Source organism: Callospermophilus lateralis, chromosome 4, assembly GCF_048772815.1.
Source record: "Callospermophilus lateralis isolate mCalLat2 chromosome 4, mCalLat2.hap1, whole genome shotgun sequence".
Lineage (NCBI taxonomy): Eukaryota > Metazoa > Chordata > Mammalia > Rodentia > Sciuridae > Callospermophilus > Callospermophilus lateralis.
The window spans coordinates 10128870-10149145 of NC_135308.1; the positions used below are offsets into that span (position 1 = coordinate 10128870).

The 20276-nt window shown below is 43.6% G+C and overlaps 1 protein-coding gene across 8 annotated transcripts in view; it reads left to right on the top strand.

Moving 5' to 3' along the window:
• Adra1a (adrenoceptor alpha 1A) overlaps positions 1 to 20276 on the top strand; it is a 103411-nt gene that overhangs the window by 49460 nt on the left and 33675 nt on the right. Inside the window, exons 2-3 of one of the 8 annotated variants that reach the window (XR_013091166.1) lie at positions 12841 to 13188; positions 13275 to 13754. The exons of 5 other annotated variants lie outside the window; for them this stretch is intronic. Coding sequence is in view for 2 of the 3 variants with exons in the window: in XM_076853546.1 (XP_076709661.1) it covers positions 12841 to 13079 (239 nt within the window). In the remaining variant the exon portion in view is untranslated. 2 more of the 8 variants (XM_076853546.1, XM_076853547.1) reach the window with 2 other exon arrangements.

The window sequence follows — 20276 nt, forward strand, 5'->3', positions numbered from 1 at the left end:
ACACGGTTTATCTATCTGTTTGACAGGCAACGGACATAAATGTTGTTTCCTCTTTGGGGGATTATTACAAACAATGCAATTTATTTTCCATCTGTGTATTTGTAGTGATCTATTTTAAAATCAGGATGTTTGCTTTTTGTTATGCTCTGGCTTATTGTGTGAAAGCTTTAAAATGCCTTGATATTTAGAGAGTTGAGTCCTTCTATCTTACTTCTAATCCAAGTTTTTCTGGGGCCTAATGGAAGAAGTTTAGGGCCGGAGGATTCACCTGATGAGAGGGTTAATGCCGTGATCAATGCACCTGAGACTGTGGATCTCTGCTCTTGCCATCTCCTTCTGTGTATCCATGGCGTGATGTGGCCCAAAGGCCTTTGCCAGGTGTGGACCTTATGGCCTTGCATTTCCCAACCTCCAGACTGAAGTAAATAAATCTGTGAATAAAAAAACGCTCCACTGTGGAGTGCTCAGCTACATCAGCACCAAACCAACCAAGACAACTACTGTAATCTTTACTTGATGCTGGATGTGAGGTGCCCGGAGCAGGATGTGGGTGTTCTCTGTGTTCCGATGACACCTTGGGTCTCAGGGAGGAGTCGAGGTTCTCAATGATCCTGCCTGTCCCCAGCCTTTAGATCTGAACGCCTCCTCATTCCCTTTCCCAGCTTCTGTGGGCTTCCCCAAGTCCTTAAAGATGACAGGGCTGTGGCCCTTCCCATAGCAGCTTAAGACCTGCCATCCGTGGGAACTAGAGGAAAGACAGACATAGGCACGTGTGTCTTTCCTGCAGGGGCTGCTGCCCCACTAGGCCGACATGAGGAAGGGTGTCTTCTAGGGATTCTGTCTGGAGTCGCTGCTTCTCTCTTTAGCCTTTCTGGAGATGCAGAGGGGTACCAAATGGCACCCCTCCCTCCTGCCAGCCATCTCACAGGGGCTTAGACAGCGACTCTGGCTAACAAGAGGGCTTTACTTCACTTCTCAGCCTTCCTGTCCCACTCCCTTTCTTCTAACTCTTTCTGCCTGGCCAGTGGACCTCTCAATAACGCATGAGCTCTTAATCCTTGCCTTAGTCTCTGTTTTATGGGAATAGAAACAGATACTTTGCTCATTCATTTTCAGCTCTTTTCTTATGAAAGTATGTCATATAAAATTTCAAGGGCAGCTGTGGCTTCCCTCTCGTCCAGTTTTGCTGTTTTATTTTTGCTGTTGTTCCATTCTGACAGAGGCCTTCCTCTTCCACAGCAGTGCCCAGGCTGAGGTGGACCAGGTTGCTCTTCATGGAAGCCTTGTCCTTGGAGGGCTTCAGCCCACATGCAGGGGTCTCAGTTTAAACCCCCCAATCTGACCCAAGCCCAAGGCTTCATCTTTGGTCTTTGGTCCTAACATGGCTCATGTGGCTCATAGCTCAGATCCCCACAAGGCAACTTGGGCTCCGCGTTCCCTTAATACCTTGGTTTTCAACTACTTCTAATTGCTGATCCCTGGAGAGTTTTCCATCTTGCAAGTTTCTACCATGCGTAAGGAGCTGGTCAAAGCTTACTCATTATGCCCGTGTTCTGTTGCACATTTTTCAGTATTCTAAGTTGTCCCAATTTTCCAAAAATAGAAATCTGCACATAATCTTTAAGTGTCTCTGAAAGGGTATTATTTTACTCTTTTATCATGTAATTTAGTCTGATATATATTGGTGAGAATTTGATAGATGAAATCTTTGACACTTTGGTCCAACTGTCTAGATCATTTTGACCAATAAAAGGAATGAAATGCATGTCTTTCTAAATTAGTAAAATGTGTTAAATACAGAAGGTTGATTTCAAGGAAGGAGGCTGATGAACAGGAAATTCAGATTTTAAAATTGTCTTATAATCTGCAAATGAAATTCACCCTTAATTTAGATTTCACTTCATCTTGTCAATGATGAAGTGAAATGTCAATTAAAAATTCAGTCAAGAGAGAAAAGAATAGGAACGTATTTTAATTTTGGAAGAGTGTTTAAATGATAAGGACAATTGTTATATAAAAATGATACAAATTAAGTACTAAAAATCTAAACTCTGAAAAGTATAAAGAGAAAGTAAACATCTTACAAATCCCATCATCCAGGATAACAATGATCATCATTTGAGACCACACAAACCTAAACATCTCTAGAAGGACAAGAGATACATGAATGAACAGGTAGAGAGTAAAAAAAAAAAAAAAAAAAAAAAATACAAATCAGAGTTATGTGTACTTTATAAACAAAATTATTAAATTTAAATTTAGAGTATTTAACAGAAAGGAATCACTTGATCAGGAAGTGTTTTTTATTTGTTTGTTTGTTTTTGCACCAAAAGAGATAGCAATCTTTAAAAATGCTTTTTAAAGCAAAGAAACAAGATCATGGTGATCATTAAGCACCCTCTTTTTGTTAGGATTGGCCAGATTCAGATTTTTTGTTATAGTCTAATTTTAAATTTTGGCAAATAATTTATTGTTTTAAAAATGTTGCGTTGGCCAAACAAAGCACATCTGTGGACTCTAATCTGAGGCTCAACTGGACTTGCTTTGGGGGATCATGTCACTTGTAGAGAAATCTTTCTCCTGCTCCAAGTCAGAGAGGAAAAGAAAAAAATGTCAGCTCTGGACATGATGCTCATTTTGTCCAGGGTTTTGAGTTGAGTCTTAGAAGACTTTTACTGATGAAGCTGCCTTTTGTTTTCAATATCCTCTTTTCCTAGTGGTTGCCAAATTTTGATAGCAATGGAGAATAAAATAATGAGAAGAATAAAAGAATGTCAATTTATCAGACTCATTTGCTGGTTCCTCTCCAAGGTAACATTGTTACCTGTCACAAATGAGCTGGCTGTGTGGCTTGGGTGAGTTGCATACCACTGGAAAGGGTCACACATTTCCCAAAGTGAAACACTAGCCTGGGATCCAAGCCAAGAATCTGAGGCATGGTTGGATGGATGGATGGATGATGGACAGGTGAATGACAGTTGGCCTGATATATGAATGGATACCAGCGTAGTTAAGTTCCCTTTCAGCCACAGGGTTCCCTTCAAGTGGGATCTTCATGAATTCCCTTCTTTGTGAAGAAGCAGCTCAATGAGGCAGAAAGTTTGGGGAGGGTTTGGGGAAAGAAAGACAAAAGATGTCAATTAGTTGCTTTGTCTTTTTTACATTTTTCTTTAAGAGATTGGCCCCATGATGTCATCTAAAATAATTTTACCTGCTCCTTGGTGACATGGGTTCTGTTGCTTACCATGGAAATAACAGAAGGGAGCAAATCATTGTCACTTTGTGCCCTTACAGAGAAACTGAGCGGCTTTCACTGCTCTGAACTCTAACTGGAAAAGTTTTAGTATGTTTTACTATTTAAGCAAGGGTAATCCTTCACCCGGTCCTTTAGCTAGCAGTTGGCAAGATGAGTGTGGCTGCAATTAATGCTGAGAATTTGTGGATAGACTACAGCAGAACTTGGGAATCGTAGGTATAACTAATGCTTTTGGTAGCTTTAAAACTCAGATGAACTCTAAAAGGGAAACCCCCTTTTCAAGGTGTGAAGAGCTGACTTCACAAGAAAAATGTTTATGGCATCGTTTTCAGGTGCTGAAAAGTCTCTTCCCTCGGAAACCCTCCTGAGCCTTACTGACCTCTAAAATTTCTTCATCAAAAAGTAAATCCCTTTGTTTCCTGTAACTATGCATGCTTCACCAGCAAAGCAAGGCCATTGTTATGTGATCCCTTTGTTTTACTTCTGAGCTATCTGGGGTCCAGTAGGATACATACTTGTCAAAAATACTTGCAAAACCTGCCATCCAGGGAACCAAGATGCATTGGCCATATGCGATTCTACAGGAGTGGGTCTGTCAGGGCTGGAAGGTGGACCCAAAGAAATGGCTCCGGTTTCTTCTAAAGCCTCTCTGTCGTTTCATGAACAACTAGTTAATTTTCTATAAGCAAAGTCACTGGGTATCTTGAAGCTAGAACATTTAGAGTCACCTCACCAGAGTAATATAGTAGTGGGAAGTTATTCAGCGTTTCCTTCTTATTTGGGCTGTTTCAGATTATTACATAAGTAATCCATTATCTTTAACTGACTTCCTGGAAATGCACCCCCCCCCCCCATCTCATTTCTTAGCACACTGCTGGAAGGTTCCAGCAGATGGTTCCATTCAGGATCCACGTGCAGCCTCTCTCCCGGGTGAAACAGAACAGCTGTGTTGGGCTTGATGCCTGTCACCAGCTCCGTAGATGGAACCAGGGAAAAACCCTACAATCATGACTGTGCTCAGTAGACACTGCAGTGGGAATTCAGAAATGCAGCATGAAATTAACCCAAAGAAGAATTTGCCTGGATTCCCAGAACTTGCATGGCGATCCTTTTGTAAGAATTGCTCTGGTCCTTGTGATGATCACAACTGGTCAAGATCTTGGCATCACTGCTCTGACCTTGGAGCCGATTAAGGAACTATTGGTTAGTGAGAAAGACTTGTGCAAGCCGAGGAGCTCCCTTAAGGGCAGGGCAGGAAGTCAGGGGCAGCCAGTTTTCAAGGGAAGACCTTCCTCTTGGAGGCAGAGTTCCACTGTGAAAAATGTTGCAAGCAGAGAAAGAAGAGGGCATAATAATATAATCCATTAACAATCTAGGGATCTAAGGCCTAAATTGCTTGAGGGACTGTGCCAAAATTACACAGCAAGCCATTTAGAGAGAGAGGCAACGTCCAAGATTGTCGCTGTTGTCTTCCTGTGAGCAGATGGTACTGTTTTGCATTTTTGAGACTAAACCAGTGGCCATGGCACTCTTACAGTCCTCCTACCCCTGCTTCAAGGGAAGAGACCATTCCACCTATAGCACATTGCCCAGTGTATAACAGGAGGAGCAGCTTGATACACGTTTATTTAATTAAGTAGATGTGCACTATCTATCTATATACTCTACCAAAGCGTACATGATCTTGTGCTTTTATAAATGGCTATGGTATCTGTTATTCTGTGGGTCCTTCCTATTCATCAATAAAGCTGTGACCTCCTTGGGCAGGATGGCATGGCTCACTGGCCCATAGAAAGGGTGGTTCCCCACGTTGAGTCTCCTGGAAGACTGTGTTGAGGCTCATGGAAGCTGATGATTCTGGTTCCGTTCCTCCATAGAGAAAGTATCTTCTTTGGGACCTCAGTGATTTTAGGATGATCAGATAGCACTTCTCAGAGGTGCTGGGCTTGGAGATGGTGGGATTCCAGTTTGGGGCCAGAGTGGCTTAAGAGGAAGAGGGAAAATACTTTGGCAGAGAGAATGGCATAACACACATCATGAAAGCTGAAAGGCATATTAGAACAGTAGTCCAAATTGGCTTTGGCGTAAAATTCATTTGAGGGAATGGTAAGATTGGAAATGCCCATTGGAATTACAATGCAGAGAACAACCCAGCATTGTCTCATGGGCATGTGCCTTGTGCTCCATGTCAGGCAGGAGCTCAGGAGAAAAGGGAGAGGTGCTCACACAACAGCAGGGAGGTATCCACATGGGATTACAAAGAGCAACATAAACTTTCTTCATTCACACTGGGATAACCCTGATGTCAGGAAAATGACCCACCAAAGTCATGGGGCTTTTCTGCCCAGAGCTTTCTCCATGGTTACAGAGCCCAAGTACGTGGAAGGTAAAAACAGATAAATAATTTGCTGATTTTAAAAATGTGCAGGTGTGAATTAGCCAGAGTGACAATACTAATACAAAGAAAGACACATGCTAAAATGCTGTTAAGACAATGTTGCCCCACGGAGGTAAAGGTCAAGGAAGGGAAGAAATCACAGGCTGGAGTCTGTCGTCTTAGTGGGTAGGAGAGCAAGCCGGACCTCTCGCTGTGCACCTTTTTATTGGGCAAGAACAAAAAGCAGAGGAGAACTGGAAGGAAAAGGGGTGTCGCTTTTAGGGACAGCTGGAATGTTTGCAAGAGGACAGATTCGTGACACCAGGCAGACAGCTAGGAAGCAGGGCAGGAGAGAAGCCAGTAAGAGGGCTTGGGCATCCACACAGAAGTGACCAGTGGGGTCCCAAGAGCAGCCGAGCCACTAAGGACAAAAAGGCAACAGCAAATACATTTAAAAGCCAAGTTCAAAAACTCCTCAGAATTACGAGTTTTTCATTTCCACAGGGCATCTAACCAGAAAAATAGGGAGTAACCTAGTTATACAGCAGTTGGGGCTGGTTAAATGAACTACGCTAAGTGCACACAAGAGGAGACTATGCTAACCACCAGCAAGGTTGAAGATCTTTATATATTGCTGGGGGAAAGAGGGCCAGGCTGCATTAGTGAAAAAAAAAAAGCAAGATGTAGATTATATCCAGATGTTGCTTTTGCATTGGAAATGTAAGCAAGTGAGAATGCATAAACATTCCACTTCTTATACTCTTGTATTTCTATAAAATAAATCAGTGGAAGTATCAACAAGAAACTAAAAGTGAGATTACCTGTAGGGATTGGAGAAGAACCAGAGAGATGGAGTCAAGTGTAGAACATCTCAGAGTACGTGTAGTTACATGATTCTAATTGTTTGATCTTTTTTATTAAAGCATTAGTTGTGCACAGTATTGAGGTTCATTTTGACATAATCATACAAGCTTGGAATACAGTTTGCTTCCCTTCATGGCCAAGGCTTCCTCTTGTCCTCCCCCCTCACTCCCCCCATTCCCCTTCCTCTACTCTACTGGTCTTCCATTTATCTATTTATTTATTTATTTTTTTGATTGATGCTTTTATAGAGACCCACAAGGTGAAACTCACTGTGGTCTGTGCAGGTCTGTGCATAGCATAAGTTGGTCCGTTTCATTCTGTAGTTTCCTGCCCTTCCTCCCTCCCCCGTCTCTTCCTCTGCTCCACTGATCTCCCTTCTATTTTCACAGGATTCCCCACTTTTCCCCCTTTATTTTGCTCAGGCTTCCACCCATGAGAGAGAATATTTGATCCTTGGCTTTCAGGGTCTGGCTTATCTCACTTGGCACGCCGGTCTCCAGTTCCGTCCATCGACCATCGAGCGCCGTCACTTCCTTCTCCTTCATGGCTGAGCGAAACTCCACTGCACATATTCCCATTTTCTTTATCCATTCATCTGTGGGTTTTAAAACCAAGTCAATGTGCTGGTGACTCAAAATGTGAACTGAGGAAGATAAGGAAGTGCACAGTGCTTAGCTCCGTGCGACTGGAGAGCTTGGCTCTGTTTCCAGAGAGGAGCTGGGGCGAGGGCGGGAGGTGCATCTTGTGAGGCTCACACCTTGGAGAGGAGGAGGGGCAGAACCTCCAGGAGAGAAGCAACTGAGGCCTGCCCCTTTGGTGCCTCTCTCTCTCTCTCTCTCTCTCTCTCTCTCTCTCTGGCTCTCTTTCTCTCCCCCAATCTTCCTCAATCCCTCTACTGTCTTTTCCAGAACATTCTAAATGTGTTCCTTCCAGAACAGCTTCTCAGATAGGTGACATCACTGGAGTCAAATTCACCAGGGGGCTCCCTCTGGTCTGGTCAGACGGAAGCAGAGTGACACCGCTCTTCCCAGCTCCGCGGTGCTCGCCCTTGTATTTCTTGATTTCCTCGACTGGTATCTGTGCCACCTGTGTGCCACCTGTGTGCCTCGTTGCCCTCCTTCATTCTTGACCCTGCACTTCCTTAAGTGGATAAAGAAGAGGAGACGTGGAGTGCTGAGTGGCACCCCAAGGCCAAGCCCATCCTTAGGAGACAGTGCTTCATGGGAAGGGCTTGGGTGTGTGACCCCCCCCCGGGGACAAGTATGTACTTGCCGTGGAAAGTATTGCCAGGCTCTTGCTCCGTCATAGAACCTTGATAAGCCAAGGGTCTCTGGAATTGTAGGAGGCCCCATGTCTCTGCAGCGTTGTCCCCCACGTGACTTGGGCAGTGCCACCAGAGCCAAAGCAAGCCAGGCTGGCCTCAGTCAGCGAGTCCTCCCACCCTCCTCTTCCGCTGTGGCTCCCAGACACTGGCCCCTGCCACCACTCTGGCAGCAAGGTGACGTCTCTTTCGTTTCTTGGATGACCTCCTCAGGCAGTCTAGGATGCTGCTGTGCTTCCTGAAGATCCTGACTGGTATTTCTCCTTTTCCAAGACTTTCCCTCAGGCCACTTCCTGCAGGAACCAAGGCCCTCGGGCTCCTGTCCCATCCTTTAGGCATGTGGCCGCTTCAGGTAACGACCGAGCTCTTAATGAAGCCTGGGTAAAGAGGCGCGGGGGCCCTGGGACTGTCAGGGGCTCTGCTGTCAATCATATCCCATTTCGTGTCTGACCCCGTGTGAGGCATGACGTCTCCCCACTCATTACTGGCGACCCTTTTTGGTGATGAGTTCCTATCTGGGTTCCCATAGGCCATCTGGAGAGGATCCTGGACACCGGAGACTTCCTATTTTTATCAGGCTCTGGCACGGCATTACATTCCCTTAAAACTGAGCCAGAAGTCACAGAAAGCTAGAATCGTGCTCTTTTTTCCCACCTACAGCCAATATGAACCGGACAAGGGGCTGTCGCTCCCAGGTTGTCTCGTAACCACGAGGCAAGAGCAAACAGAAGGCAGCTTTCCACCAGAAAAGAAAAAATCTTGGGGATTCCACCGTTTCTGGGGCCATTCCACCTAGCCGGAAGGCTGGAGGGGGACAATCTTCACGCACACACAGTCAGCAGGCTGAATGACAGTGACACACAGCCAGGGCAGTGAACAGGGCAGTGACAGTTCCCCGCAGGGGGTCTTGTTGGAGTCTGGGAGAGCAGAGGTGGGGTGGAAAAGAACACGAGAGGCATGGTCTCTCTTCCGTCAGAGGAAGAAAATCTTTAGATGGAGTTTCCAGGTTGTTCTCTGAACAGTGAGGACATGGTGACCATAGTAAGGCACTGGGTGTAGAGGAAGGGAACTCAGGTGTGGGAGGTCACGTCCACTTTGCCTTACTAGTTGCATGGCCTCCACAGGTTTCTTAGCCTCTTGGCCTGTTTCCCAAGCTGCAATAGCATAGAGGTATTAGTAGCCTCCTAACACTTTTGTAAAATTAAATGAGATAATATATGGACAGAAGTTTAGAACTCTAGTCACACAGTGACCACACAAGAAGTGCCAAGTCTTGCTTTACTTAGAATTTTGGTCTTCCAAATTCTCTACAGCAATGTGGTAACCCAATCCAGAGGTGATTTGTCTTATCTTTAAAGTGGACAGAATTCTCACCTTGTAGATTCTAATCAGTAAATATGAATTTGGTGTTAATTTTTTGTCTAGCCCATGACACTCTGAAGAACAAGGAAAGCACTATTAGTAATTATGCCAAGATGACCACCATAAATTGAGACCACCCAAAGCAAACCAGAAAGATGACTGTAAATGGAAAAATTAGTTGGGCGATCACAATGAGAAACCATTTAACTGATCTTTTAGGACTGGATTCCTAGCTTAGAAAGAGCATTTGGATCACCAGTAGCATTAGAAAAGAAATTTCATGCCCTTGCCCCAAACTTGTAGAACCAACATTGATAGATAAGAGTTGTGTGTGTGTGTGTGTGTGTGTGTGTGTGTGTGCGCGCGCGTGCGCGCAAAGCCAATTTCAACACAAAGTCGTGGCTGCCTCACTGGTGAGCTATGAAATTCCAATTTCATGGCTTCTCGCTTGTTGTTAATATCCAAGCCATAAGAATACATTAAATTTCTATCGGATCTTGTCATTGCAGTTCTTTTCACACGTCATGTCACTGATCTCTACCACAGCCACCCTCTGGAGCCCCAGAAGTTCTGCCAACGAGACACAGAGATGGTCAGTGCATTATGGAACTAGACCCCAAACCTCCAGTTTAGAGGTTTTCCACTTAATGTGATCATTTGTTCATTAAGCAAACTGGTATCTGTTACAGTGATTCAGAACACAACTCTGAGGCCCAGGGAACCCACGGAGATGTGGCCTTCTGTCCCCAAACACTGATCTGTTTTCTGTTGCTGCATCTTGGCTTTTGTGACTTCCAGAATCATGCACAAATGGGGCTGTGAGCCGTGGCCTCTTTTTTGCCCCTTTTCTTTAATTCCCCCTAATGATCTGGGGACTTGTCTGTGTGGTACACATAAATAAATTGTCCTATTTTTTTCCAGAGTATAACATGCACATGATAATTTTGAATATGTTCACCTATCGATGAACAGTTGGACCATTTCCATTTGGGGACAGTTACGAATACTGTTCCTGTGAACGTTCATATACACGTCTTTGTGTGGATGTGTTTTCATTTCTCTTGGGAAAGTATTGAGGAGGAAACCAGCTGGGTCTTATAATAGGTATATGTTTAACTTTTTGAGAAATTCCCAAAACGTTCTTCCGCAACGTGATGGTAGTGGGCTTATAGAAGTGTCTTACTGTGTGATACTTCACATATTCCTGAGGACTAATGGTGCTGCTGTGGTCTGATGTTAAGTGTCCCCTGGAAGCCCCTCTATGACATATATACTGGGCCGCCATAGGCCCAAAGCAATGGAGCAGCCAATTGGTCATTGCCTGAAACCTCCAAAACTGTGAGCCAAAATAAACCTTCCTCCTCTTAAGTTAATTAGATATTTTCTCAGGTTTTGCTGCAGTAACAGAAAGCTAAGAAACACAGAAGCTGAGCATTGTTTTTGTGTACTTAAGGTCATTTGTTTATCTTCCTATTTCAAATGTCTATTCAAGTCTTCTACCTGTTCCTTGAACTGGATTTTTTTGTGACTGAGATGTGATATCTCTGCATACATTCTGGATACAAGTACTTTTTTGGTATTTCTGTGGCCTCTATTGTCTCACAGATTATTTTGTCCATTCACTTCCTTAATACTTTCTTCTGATGAGCAGAAGTTTTAATTTTGGTGAAATTTATTTAAGTTTTTCTATGTTTATTACTTTCTAAGTCCTGTATTTCCCTACTCTAAAATCACAAGAGAATTTTTCTGTTTTCCTCTAACAGCTTTACAATCCAAACTTTATATGTTAATAATATGTACCAAATTAATTTTTGATGTAAGACGTCAGGCACAACTCAGGGGTCATCCTTTACCTGTGGATATTCAATTATTCTCACACTGTTTGTTGAAAAGACTTTCCTTTCCCCCATCGAATTCTTTTGTACCTTTGTTGAAAAATCAACTCACTCACATGTGTGGTCTGTCTCTGGAGCCCAATCTCTTCTATTCATTCATTAGTCTATCCTTACATTATCGCAATATTTCTTTGATTACTGTACCTTTTATTAAGTCACAAAGTCAGAGAGCATACCTTCTCCCACTTTGTTCTTTTCCAAATTGCATGGCAATTCTAAATCATTTGAATTTCCATATAAATTGATTGATTCAAGTGTCCACTGTCTTCTTAAATCAATTTTGAAAATTTGCATATTTCAAAGAATTTGTCCGTTTCATCCACATTATTGAATCTATTGGCTAATAATCCAAAATCTGCCCTTATTCTCCCTGTCTTAAGAGAGATCCCAGAGGTCACACATGTGAGGACATATTGAAGGTATGTCAAGCTAGACTGGAGACCTGTCACATAACCTGGGCTTGGCTGACACCCCGGATATAGAAGCAGGCTGCCCCAGAAGCAGTGGCAAAGCCTAAAACCGGGCCTCAACAGGATCTCCTTGCAGGCACCTACCCAGTGTTTCTACAGCTAAATATTTGGCCAGTTTCAAGGGCACCTTTCTGCAGATTGCTGGAACTTCCCACACAGCCTCCTCTTCTCCTCACCTTGGCTCACAAATTCCATCCATCTCAGTATCCCTGAGTAGCAGCCTCTGTTTCCTCCGCTCAGAGTATGCTTTCTGCTTAGGTTCCACTTCCCTGCACCACAGCTGGAAAACGCTCCAAGAGAGAAAGTCAGGATAGCGCTGAGCTCATCTTGTGTGCTTCTTTCTCTAGAGATCAAACCCTGGTATGCTTACAAGCAGCAATTTTTGCATAATACCCAATTCTATTATTATGCAATGTATGGATATATATGCATTAGTGTGACATGGCTGGAACCCAGCCCTGAACTTTTAAACAACTACTTACATTAGATAAACAAGTGCAGTGCAGCTGACCCTGATATGTTTTAACTAATTAAATTTCTCATCCATTATTGAAATTTGGTACATAGGAGTCTCCATGTAAGGGGTATTGGGAAGCATATGAAGAAAGCAAAATATCTTCTATGGAAGATGTCCCTGGCCAGGAGGGAAAACAGAAAGAAGTGCAGCCAGCTATAACATGCCAGAGGCTGATAAATGCCATCAGAGGAAGATCAAAGTGTCACAGGAACACAGGGAGAAAATCTAATGTTGAAATGGGATTGGTGGCAGGTGAGTGAGTGAGTGTTTCAGAAAGTGTCTTAAAGAAGAATTTTTTTCATCTGGGTTTTGAAGAATGGTAAAGTACATACGCCCTCCCACCAAATGTACCAATTTGTAAACTTTACTATATTTTATTAGCTGTGTCTTTTTTTACAGGCCAGTACCATGCTAGCTCTATTTTTCACTAGAGTCCTGAGAGACAAATAAATGAGTTGACTTTCCCTGGGCACACATGAAATGACCTGTCAAGATAACTGAGCTATTATTTCTGCCTGGGAAAATAATTAGGGAATGAAAAATGTCCTTTGAACAAAAAGTAAATGAGAAGAGGCCAGAGGTAGGTGAGAGCTAACGGCGCTCATGCCTTGTGTAAGCAAAGGGATAAGTGTGTCTGGATCTGCTTGATGTATTGGGAGTCCTTTTTAAAACATGCTCTTTCTGCATGGGTTAAGGAAACCGTGCTTTTCTGTGTTGGAAAAGTAATTGAAACTGAACTTGTTTTCCCTTTGTGAATCTCTTTAATGTCTGGCTACAGCTCAATTCCCCTCTCGGCCTCCACCTCCACATTCAACCCGTTGCAGTAGGAGGCATCAGGTCCTCTCTGGAGCATTCCACCACACTCTGGTGAGAGAACGAGAGCAAGAAAGGCAAACCGTGTCTCGGCTTTATTACGACCGTGTTCTCCACCTTTCAGACCCTTTGGAGAACACTGGGAACCGATGCTCTGATAGGATTCTCTTCATTTCACACTTGATTCTGTTCTCGTCTCTGTAAATATTTGCTCCTGAGTGCATGAACCTCTCCAGTCGGTCCTGAACACAGCCGCCTCTCAAACAAGGCCATGTCCAAAGGCTTTCTGGGACCACACCTCGCAGCCGCCCCGGTAATCACTGCACCCCATGCGGAGGCCACACCTGACCTCCAGGCCTTCCCATCCTCCCTTTCCAACTTAAGAACGTCTCTTCCTAGGTCCCTGGCATGGCTCCCTGTGCCAAACGCCCTCCCCTCCCTCGTGCATGCGTAAGGGGCATCTGTCCCTGAATCTTGCCTCCATGAAGCCGCCCTGCTCCAGGGACAGTCTCCTGTGGCCAGGTTCCTGGCATTATGTCCTCTGAGTGACTGTGGGCCTTCTCCGTTCATAAAGAAAGGCTCAGGATGGGGGGGGGGTCCTTGTCTTCCCTGGATTCCCCACTCCACCCAGATTCTTTTGAGGCAAATTCCAGGGGAAACACAACTTCATCTGTAAACGTTTGGCTGGGGACCTCTCCACTCCGCTCTTCCCGAGAAGGATGGCGGCCACAGGATCAGCCTCTCTGACCGAAAACCCACAACAAGCCCTCCTCATCAAATTCCAGTCAGCCGTCACCTTTCCCGATTTCCTTCTAATGCTTTTAGGATTTTTTTTTTGTTTGTTTTCATTGAGATCCAAATAAAGTCCATATTCGATGATTTGCTTTCTATGTTTCCGGGTGTTTTTTTTTTAAATCAAGTTCCTCTCCAGCATGCTCTCTGTTCTTTTCCTTGGAGTTTTGGTTTTTATTTGAATGGGCAGGGTCTCCTCGTCTGGATTTTGCTGCCGCATCTTCGTGGTATTTCTTAGTATCTTCCTGTGTTTCCTGGAAGTTGGTCGTTGGCTCTGGGAGCCTTTGTTCCTGTTTGTTGTGAAGCTAGTGCTTTCCTGGGCCACCCTGTAGCACGTAGGAGTTACTGGTTTAAGATATTAAGTATGATAATCCTTGCTAGGTTCAGGAACGTGTAACTGACATTCTAACTGACGTTCTATCTTCCTTTGTTGTCTGGAAAAATCTATGAAGAGCTTGGGACTATAGATTTTCCTGAGAAAAACAGAATTAATGCTAGAGTCTTCACTCACTTATTTTAAAAATCATTAGCTGGTTATTTAAGTTGCCTCAAAGATAATCAATGAGGCTTTCTTGTTCCCCAGGCTTCAGTAAGAATTGACAGGTTGAAACACATTGCTACTCCCTATCGCCATTTTTCACCCTGGGGGACTCCTCGCCCAGTCTCACTCATCTGCCTTGAGTGGCAGCTCTTCCAAGTTAGTTTTGAGCCCTTTCCTTGTGGCCCTGCAGTGTCCTGTGGCTGTCCTGCCTGCAGACTGGAGACCCTGTTCTTGAGCATTTCCCACCCTGGAATCAGACACCGCTTCCAGGAGTCTTGGTCCTTCTTAGTAGGACACAGTCTAATGAGGTGTTCATTGCAACTGCATTGATAATTGTCTCTCGGTCATTTTAAAAGCCAGATGTAGGGAAAAAAAGGTTTTTTTAAGTTAAAGTACCCCTTTTTTTTTCCTGGTAACAAAGCATTAGTATGCAGCAGCTATACAAATAATAAGTTTTTTCCATTGTGTGTGTCTCCTTTTCTTCTCTTTTTTGCATTGACTTAATCTTCTAGAATATCATTCTAGAAATTATACTTTTGAACATGCTTCCTGTTGCTAACATTCTTTTTATTATATTTCTATTGGTTTTTTTTTTTTTTTTTTTTTTTTTGGTTACACATGACATTAGGATTCATTTTGACAAAATTTAAAAAGCGTGGAATTTGTCAAGTTCAGTCCCCTGTCCTTCCCCTTTCCCTCCCTCCTCTCCCTCCCATTCCTTTCCCTCTACTCTACTGATCTTTCTGCTGTTTGCTTTTAGATTTCTTTTTCTTTTTGGTTAGTGTCTTGTGGATGAACGTGATGGCGAGACTCACTGTGGTATATTCACGTCTGTACGTAGGACATTTAGGGCACATTCACTCCTCTTTCTTCCCTATTCTGTCTCTTCTCCCTTCCACTTCGTCCCCTTTATCTAGCCCACCAGTCTTACTCCTTTTTTGATGGGAATCCCCTGACCCCCTTCTATTTTCCCTTCTTATTTTAGGCTAGCTTCCACATATCAGAGAAAACATTCAACCCTGGGCTTTCTGAGTCTGGTTTATTTCACTTAGCATGATGCTCTCCAGTTCCATCCATTTACCAGAAAATGCCATCATTTCATTCTTCTTTATGGCTGAGTGATACTCTGCTGTGCCTAGACGGAAAGACCTCCTATGTTCTTGGATAGGCAGAATTGATGTTATTAAAATAGCCACACTGGGGCTGAGGTTGTGGCTCAGGGGTAGAGCATTCGCCTAGCACATGCAAGGCCCTGGATTCCATCTTTAGCACCACATAAAATAAAATAATAAAATAAATAAATAAATAAAGGTTTGAAAAAAAAAAAGCCACACTACTAAAAGCATTACACAGATGCATGAACATCAAATGACCAATGACATTCCTCGCGGAACTAGGAAAAAAAAAATAGTTTGGAAAAATAAGAGACCTAGAATAACCAAGGCAATCCTGAGCAAAAAGAGTGATGCAGGAGTCGTCACAATTCCAGGCTTCAAACTATACTACAAAGCTACAGTAACAAAACCAGCATGGTACTGTTGATGACATTCGTAATAATCAAGGTGTAGAAGAAACCCATGTGCTCTCAAATTCCCCTTAAAGCAAGAGCTAAATCAATCCTTCTCTGGGTGTTAGCAAACCAGCCCATGTGTCATATCAAATCTGCCTCCTTTTTTGAATGGACCATGAATTAATAGTGATTTTTTACATTTTAAATAATTGAAAACAAAATATGAAGAATAAATTTCATGACATATAGAAGTGACATGGAATTCGAGTTTTCCTGTGCACAGGTGAAGTCTTCCTGGAACACGCCACATGGTCATTTGCATGATGTCTGTGGCTACTTTCAAGCTGTGTAGTGGAGGAGACCCTGGGGCTTGCAGGGCCTGGGACCTTGGCTGTCTGGCTGTTTCTCAGTCTAGGCTTCAAGATGGTGCTGGCCTGGGAGGTGAATCGGGGAGATTTCAGCATGCCCATGGGCTCTGGAAATACGTACAAAGCCTGACTGTAATCTGTTTGGATCCAACAACTTGTAACGGTAAATTTTGTCCATTTTTATGCCTTCTGTAATCATTATTATATGGAGTATCCTAAACATTAGTAACTCCATTTTAATTCTGGAACTACATCTTAACCCAAAACCCAAACTTATAAACTTCCAAGAAAAAGAAACTTAAGACATCCTGTTCCCATACCCCCCACCCCAGGTCACTAAATAAAAAAATCTGTTGTTATCCAGACACCTGCACCCAAGGTCATTTCCAGCTTGCTCTTGTCCCTTCTTTAATAAGACATATAAACTTCTATTGAAGGGACTCTGACTGCTGTGCCACGGAACTGGGCAGCCTGGCAGGCCTTCCCTGTCAATGACCTTTGCTTACTCAGCATGGTACCAGGTCTTGAGAGATTTCTTTGAGCATCCTATCCTAACCATTACGGCAATCATATATTCTCCCTCTCTGATTAGAACTTGACCGATGTCGTCAGTGCTGCCCAGATTCCTCAGATTATCTGCAGACGGTGTGTCACTGAAGTTGCCTTTACGCTTCTCACCATTTGAAAGGGCCTCCTTTGATTACGGTGGACCAGTTGCACTTTTTCTCCTACAACTGTGGTCGGGCTTCTCAGGGGCATGTCCAATCTGGGGTCTGTTCAATAACTCAAATTAAACGTGCCAGTTAGTTTAGTGGTTGTCTGCTTTCCAATTCTTGGATTTCCACTTTCTTTGTTTAAATTCTGTTGTTCTTTTCCCGCTTGTTTGATCAAACGTCCATTTCAGCTACTCCTGTCTTCCCGGTGTAACCAGGAGTATGTGTAGGCTCAGCAGAGAGCCAGCTTTGGCTTCCTGCAGGGCAGGAGTTGGGGGGGGGGGGCACTGTCATTTTCAATCTTTCCAAGTTGCCTGCATTGCAATTTTTATTTACTCTTCTACTGAAAAATTATTGATAGATATTTTTGTGTGCATCTTAGTCATTGTCTTTGAGAATAGTTTTATCAATGTTTTCTAAAATCCTTCAAAATCTACATACTTATACATGTATGCCTATATCTTTGATATCATTTGGTACATAAAATTCAACAACTATATTTCCTATTGGCAAGTGCACCATTTATCAAAATGAAATAATCGGTGTGGCTGCACATGAAAACCTAAGAGCTTGGTACCTAGTGAGCACTCACCGTCATTCATTGTCATCATCATCACCATATTATCATTATTTTTCATTGCTGGCACAAATGCAAGGATATTTGCCTTCTCCAAAGAGAAATTCGGAAACATGGATCCAAAAACTTTTATTTTACAACCCAGAATCCTTTTCTAGAATTTGTCTTGAGAAAATGTTCCAAAAGGTACCACCAAATCTAGCCACACAAATGTTTACTTCTTAGTTATTTTTAACAGAGAACACTTGGAAAGAACTAAAATGTTCAAATTAGCAAGAGCAGAAGAAATAAATTTTTTGTAATTCATATGATGAAATGCTAAGATGTCATGAAAAATTGTTCTCTGAAATAAAATTAAAATAGAAGAATGTTCATGATGTATTAAATGAAAAAAGCAGGTCCTAAAAGAAAGTACTATCAATGCAATCCCAGTTGTTTACAGCGTGTTCTTATTTCTGAATTACAACATCTTGGCTGATTGTTATTTAGCGTGTATTTTTGTGCATGCACACACGTGTTCCTGTGCACACAGAGCGAGCACACCAATTGGAGATATTATAGATTTTACAGATTTGACATGTATTAATTTGTAATTAAACACAATAATTGTTTGATGCAGTGACTTTTTTCAAACTGTTTGGTGCCTGGATACAGATAAACTCATTCCCAAAAGAAAGCCACTATAAATTATTATATGAAAAAGTTTCAGCAATTTCTACTTTTTTTTTTTTTTTGGTACCAAGAATTGAACCACAGGGGATGCTTAACCACTGAGCCACATTCCCACATCCCCAACCCTTTTTATTTTTTTATTTTGTGACAGCATCTCACTAAGTTGCTTAGGGCCTAAGTTGCTGAGTCTGGCTTTGAACTTGTGATCCTCCTGCCTCAGCCTCCCAAGTTGTTGGGATTACAGGTGTGTGTACCACCACACCTGGCTGTGTCTATTGCCTAAATTAGAACCCAATTTTTGCTGGTGAAAACTTAACAGCAAGCACTCAGCACTGTTAGACTACTACTCAGCAGCAGGAGGCAGCTGAGCAGATTTTCAGCAAGTTCAGTGTTGGGACAGGGAGCAGCACATCTGGAGCCAGGCAGGCGTGGGCTCAACCCTGCCTAATCTTACAGGATGATTATTCTTTGGCAAATTATTAAACTCCCTGGGTCTCATTCTGCACGTCTGTAAAGTGGAGATGCACAGTGCATGCCTTCTGGGGCCGAAATGGGGTGAGGCAGTGAAGGGTGACCAGTGTGCACTTAGTGCTTGGTAAGCTACATCCACTGTGAAGGTCGCTGTCCTTAGAGCCACCATCAGCGCCCTCACCATGCTCTGAGGAACTCTTTTAGGTGTTATGGGATCGATGGTGAAACTTTACTTTACAAACCTAAAATAAATTATATCTGACTTCTGGCAGGCTTTCATCTTAAGGAGACAAAAATACGGACAGAGTTTCTGATGTGGCAGAAAGCCCAGGTGTCCCTTCAATAAATATGTGACCTCAGTACTAGACTGAAAGCAGCCCAACTCAGAAAAAAAGGCTACTCTTCACCTAACTGAACTCAACCTAGTCTAGAAAGACTCTCAAATGGACAAGACTATACATCAGCTTTTTATAGGTGCAGTTAGGTGTGACCCCATAACAGGCTACTCAGGAAGCGTGACCATGTTGGCGTGAACGTGCCTTCCCCAACACTCTGAATATAGGAAGTTCTCCCAAAGTGCACTAGTCACCCCTTATCTGCAGTTTTCCTTTCCATGGTTTCATTTACCTGTTGTCAGCCACAGTCTGAAAGTATCAAGTGGAAAAATCCGGAAATGGACAAGGCACTAGTTTTTAATTGCATACCATTTTGCCTAGCGGGGTGAAATCCCAGGCCGCCCCACTCCATCCGCTAAGACGTGAATCCTCCCCTGTCTAGGTTCTTCATGCTGCATGTGCTACCCACCCTTTAGTCACTGAGCAGTGTCTTGGTTATGAGGTCAACTGTCATGGTGTCACAGGGCTTGTGTTCAAGGGACACTTATTTAATCATGGCCCATCTTTCTGTCACTGTGACAAACACCCAAAACGATCAAGTTAAAAGGAGGAAAGATTTACTTTGCCTTATACCAGAGGTCTCAGTCCATGGCTGACTGCTCCTTTGCTCTTGAGTCTGGGAAGGCAGAACCTCGTGGTGAGCAGCACAGGGAGGGGCAAAGCTGCTCCCTTCATGGCGGCCAAGAAGCAAAGAGCGACGGAGGAGCCAGGTTCCCAGTGTCTCCTCGAGGGGCTCACCTCTGTTGACTCAACTGTCCCCCTTTGGGGGACACTGTTGATCTGTAAGAGTCCCAGGACACAAGGGAAGTGTTGCCGGCAGTTTGGATAAGTTTGAGTCTGCCAAAGGGAAGCTCTGAAGTGCTTCCAGGAGTGGGAGTTCTTGACTTTATAAGGAAGGAAGAAGTCCGCATCTGAGACTGCTAAAATCTACACTAAAAATGAACCTTCTCCCCAGGAAATTGTGAAGAAGCCAAAGAAACTGTTCCTAGTTTTCCTGTTACGCTTCACACTGCAAAAATCGCAGCCACGGTGTCCAATAAATGCTCAGTTAAGATGGAAAAGGCATTGCCAAATGTGTGCATCATGTGTAGGGAGAAGCAGAGCCCTCAGAGCTGTCTGCAGTGTCAGGCATCCACTGTAGCCTTGGAATATACCCCTGGTGGACAAGGGGGAACCTGTGTACTCACAGAGGGTCTGAAGGTCCAGATCCTGGCCTCTCAAAGTACCCCTGAAAATTATCAATAGGCTGGGCACTGATGAACCAGGGGGTTCCTGAGCACAGGTGCAGAGCCGGCAAACGTGAAGAAGAAAAGCGGTGGTCCCGGTGTGGAGGTAGGACCTGCTTACCGCAGGCCCTGTGCT